General features: G+C 53.4%; 1 protein-coding gene across 1 annotated transcript; it reads right to left on the bottom strand.

Moving 5' to 3' along the window:
• Nucleotides 1–1,558: 1,558 nt before the first annotated feature.
• Nucleotides 1,559–3,113, bottom strand: LOC129086428 (C-C motif chemokine 8-like). The gene is made up of 3 exons (XM_054592931.1): nucleotides 2,993–3,113; nucleotides 2,076–2,193; nucleotides 1,559–1,664 (listed from the first exon to the last, which is right to left on the bottom strand). The coding sequence occupies exons 1-3, from the start codon at nucleotides 3,066–3,068 to the stop codon at nucleotides 1,559–1,561; spliced, it is 300 nt and encodes a 99-aa protein (XP_054448906.1). The 5' UTR covers nucleotides 3,069–3,113.
• Between the last annotated feature and the right edge of the window lie 284 nt (nucleotides 3,114–3,397).

Genomic DNA, 3,397 nt, shown 5'->3' with positions numbered 1-3,397 from the left:
GGCCCCTGGGCCTCCGTGAGGAGGGCCTCTGCCTGGGGAAGGAGCCAGCTGTGCTCGCGAAGCACAAGGGAATTTTGATCCTAAGAGGCGGTTAAGCAAAGGCGGTCCCATACCTTCAAGTGGAGGTTTGCAAGTTCCCGGGGTCAGGGTGAGGGGTATAGTGATGGAGGTAAATCCACTTTGTGTCTCTAAGGTACCAGCCCTCTAAATGCACAGTTGCTTTGCAAGATTGTAGGATAAGGGCCTAAGTCCCTGGTCAGCCCTCCTGCAGCATTCGGCATATCACTCTGTCCGGCCCATCCCTCCCAACTTCACCCTCCGCCACCGTCCGCTGCCTTCACATCCCCATCCTCTCTGCACCGACCCCTCGGGGCTTCCCTTCACACACTCCCCTCTTCAGACCCCAGGTCTTCCTCCCGAGGCCGGCCTCCGCAGGTGGCCCTTCTCGCCTGCTTCCTAACGTTCAGGGCTTCCCTTGCTCCCGCTGACTTCCCGCCTGAAATCCCAGGGCCCCAAGGTCCGGAGCCGACCTTTACTAGTGAAACTCCAGACCCCGCTGTCTTTCCAGAGCTGTGTCAGATGGGATTCTGTGTTCTGGCTCACACGCCGCCCCTTCACGGCCCCCCCACCTTCTGGTACCAGGACTGAAGAGCCCTTCCCACTCCCCACCACCTGGCCTGCTGAAGACCCCTCTCCAGTGGAAAGCTCAAAGTAGAGCTCTGGGTAAAAACATCAGCTTTCCTCCTAGGTTGCATTTCAACTCTGGACCAGCGCCCTGGGCTGGAGTGGATTCATTAGATGGTGGAAGCCTGGGGTTACACAGGTAAGTTTGAAGACTGTTGCAAGACATTGAGAGAGACACTGGCAAAGGTAGGCATGGTGAGAAAGGATACAAGAATCCAGACTCCATGGAATAAGGACCGGGGAAGTTAGGGACTAGTGTCAAAGGGCCGAAACAGTTTGATCTCGTCTTGCTAGGTTCTCCCTGATTCTCACTCAGTTGAGTCCAAAAGACTTCCTAGAGGGTGGTCCCTACACCCCAAATTGCCACCCGTGCTGCCATTTTCTCCCTCCCAGCTAAATGTTATCCTAGGAAGAATAAGACCGAGTAGTTTAAAATTACATGTATTTTTATTTGAAAATTCCATAGTTTTCTAATAACATTAATTTCAGCAACAACATTGCACAGCCTACATTTGCAAAAGCACTGATTTTTCTCAAAATACGGAAGAGTATCACTCTGACGACCCCCGAAGGATTTCACAAAACAAGCAGGAAGACACTTACATCTCGCCATGAGTTTTCCTGAGCTCACAGAGAAGGAAACACATCACCAGACTTGGCATTCGTTAAGAGTTTATGACAGATAAAGTCAAGACATCAATAACTTAAATATAATTAAACATTACTTAAGAAACGTTGTGCTTTAAGTTACTAACCAAAGGGCTACTTTGTACATTGTAATAAAATAATGTCACTCTGCACCCAGGGAAGGTTGAGGGGAAATAAATAAGATTGTCCTTGGGTTCTGCGTGTCTCTCAACACAGGCGGGACGGCTCAAGGCTTCCGAGCTTGGGACATCTTGTTCAGTTGGTTCATGGCATCTTGGACCCACCTGTCCTCGGGGTCGGCACAGATCTCCTTGTCCTTTTTGTTCTTGAAGCTGTGGACACAATTAGATGGAGCATTTAGAGGATTTGGCCCTTGAGTGTGACCCATCGGCTCCCACACCTGATCAGCCCTCACTTGCTGGGTGAGGGGCCCTGATTGGAACGAGAGGAAAGGAGGGCACCAGAGAACACGTCCTAAAGGAACCTTGCTCTTGCTGTCCCTGGGGAAGCCCTCCAGGCTCCTGGCTGAAGGAACTTGGGTGACCTGACCAAGCTCCTGGAGGGGAAGCCTGGAGGGGGTGTGGATTCCTTCTTGTGGGCTCATTCTCTCTGTGGGGTGAGGGGCCCTTTTGATTAGATGGTGTATTTATCTGACTCATTTGGACGTGAACCCTGATCTCTCCCCCTTGTCTGCAGCTCAGACAGAACTCTTGGCTCAAGGTGTCGGGACATCGTCCACTCACATCACAGCTTCCTGGGGACACTGGGTGTTGGTGACTCTCGTGTAGCTCTTCAGATTCTGCCAGCGGATCTTCTTTTTGTACACAGTAAAGCAGCAAGTGACTGGGCTGGAAACGGAATCTGAAAAACATTTTGTGAAGAACGAGGTGGTTAGGATGTGCCGGAAGCATGCATTTGTATGGGAAGGAGGAGAAGGAGGGGGAAGGCAAAGCAGACACATGAGTTTTAACTAGGACCCCCCACCCCCAAGTTCCGGGCCTTGGTCTGGCTCCCAGAGATAGAACGTGGGACCCGTGAGTCACTTCCTTCTGTTGGGCCATGGAGCCTGTGATTACTGACTGGGAGGGGGCGACCTTGAGTAACAAAGCTAATCCTGGAGGGTTTTCAGAAGGGGCTGCTGATCCAGTGCCTGCGACCTTGGAAAGATTAGTTCTAAGACCTTGCTTCCCAGCCTTTTGTCCCTTTGACTTTGGAGCCAACCCTTGTCACCTGCTGGGACGCCTTTGGACACAGCCGCTGTTCTGCAGCCCCCACTGGCCGTCATCCAAAACACGAAACCTCAAGCGGCCGTTCCTTCCTCCCCACTACTTCCCGAAATGTCTTTCCCATCCACAGTAAGAAATGGTCCTTTTTTTTCTGTGCCGCATCCCCAAACAGTGGGAGGGTCATTTGAAGTCATGGCTGCATTTAGTGTCCCAAAGCTGGTATCGGGAAAGGTCGTAGGGACCGGCCTCTGTGGCCTGGGCGTCCAGTTCGGGCCCTGCCTCCGACTAGCGGGAACATGATGGCTCTGCTCCTTTCCCCTCCTGGCCTCACTCTCTCCCTCCCAGGCTGCGGAACACGCATGGCACGACTCACGCCGGTACGTCAGTACCCGCAGCCGTTAAAATGTTAAGCCCGAGGAAGAGAAGGGCCTCACCTGGCTGAGCGAGCACCTGGGTGCTGAGGGCGGCCACTGCGAGCAGCAGGCACAGCAGGGCTGCGGAGACCTTCATGCTGGAGGGTGCGGATGGGCGCTTCAGCCTGAGCGCGGGAGGTTTCTGGACTGGCCTCAGCCTCTCTGCCCCTCTGGCTGCTCTGGCCATGCTGTCAACCTTTTATCGGGTGCCTGGGCAGCGTCATGACCAAGGAGGGATGAAGTAAGACCCCGAATGTGCTGAGTAGGCACCGGATTTGGGGGATGATTTCTGAACACTGAGACGAGGAAGCCTTGGAGTTTCTGTTGTTGGCTCATCCTCTGCGGAGCAGAGGTGGAAAGGGGAAGTGGCTGTGCCCAGCCAAGGTAGAAAGTGTTCTCATTGGCCTATGAAGGGCTGTCCCTTCT

This window comes from Pteronotus mesoamericanus, unplaced genomic scaffold (genome assembly GCF_021234165.1).
Source record: "Pteronotus mesoamericanus isolate MK-2021 breed Mesoamerican mustached bat unplaced genomic scaffold, CSHL_Meso_final scaffold_408, whole genome shotgun sequence".
In the NCBI taxonomy this organism is placed as follows: Eukaryota; Metazoa; Chordata; class Mammalia; order Chiroptera; family Mormoopidae; genus Pteronotus; species Pteronotus mesoamericanus.
The sequence above is the reverse complement of the archived record's forward strand: the minus strand, read 5'-3'. Positions and strand labels throughout refer to the sequence as shown.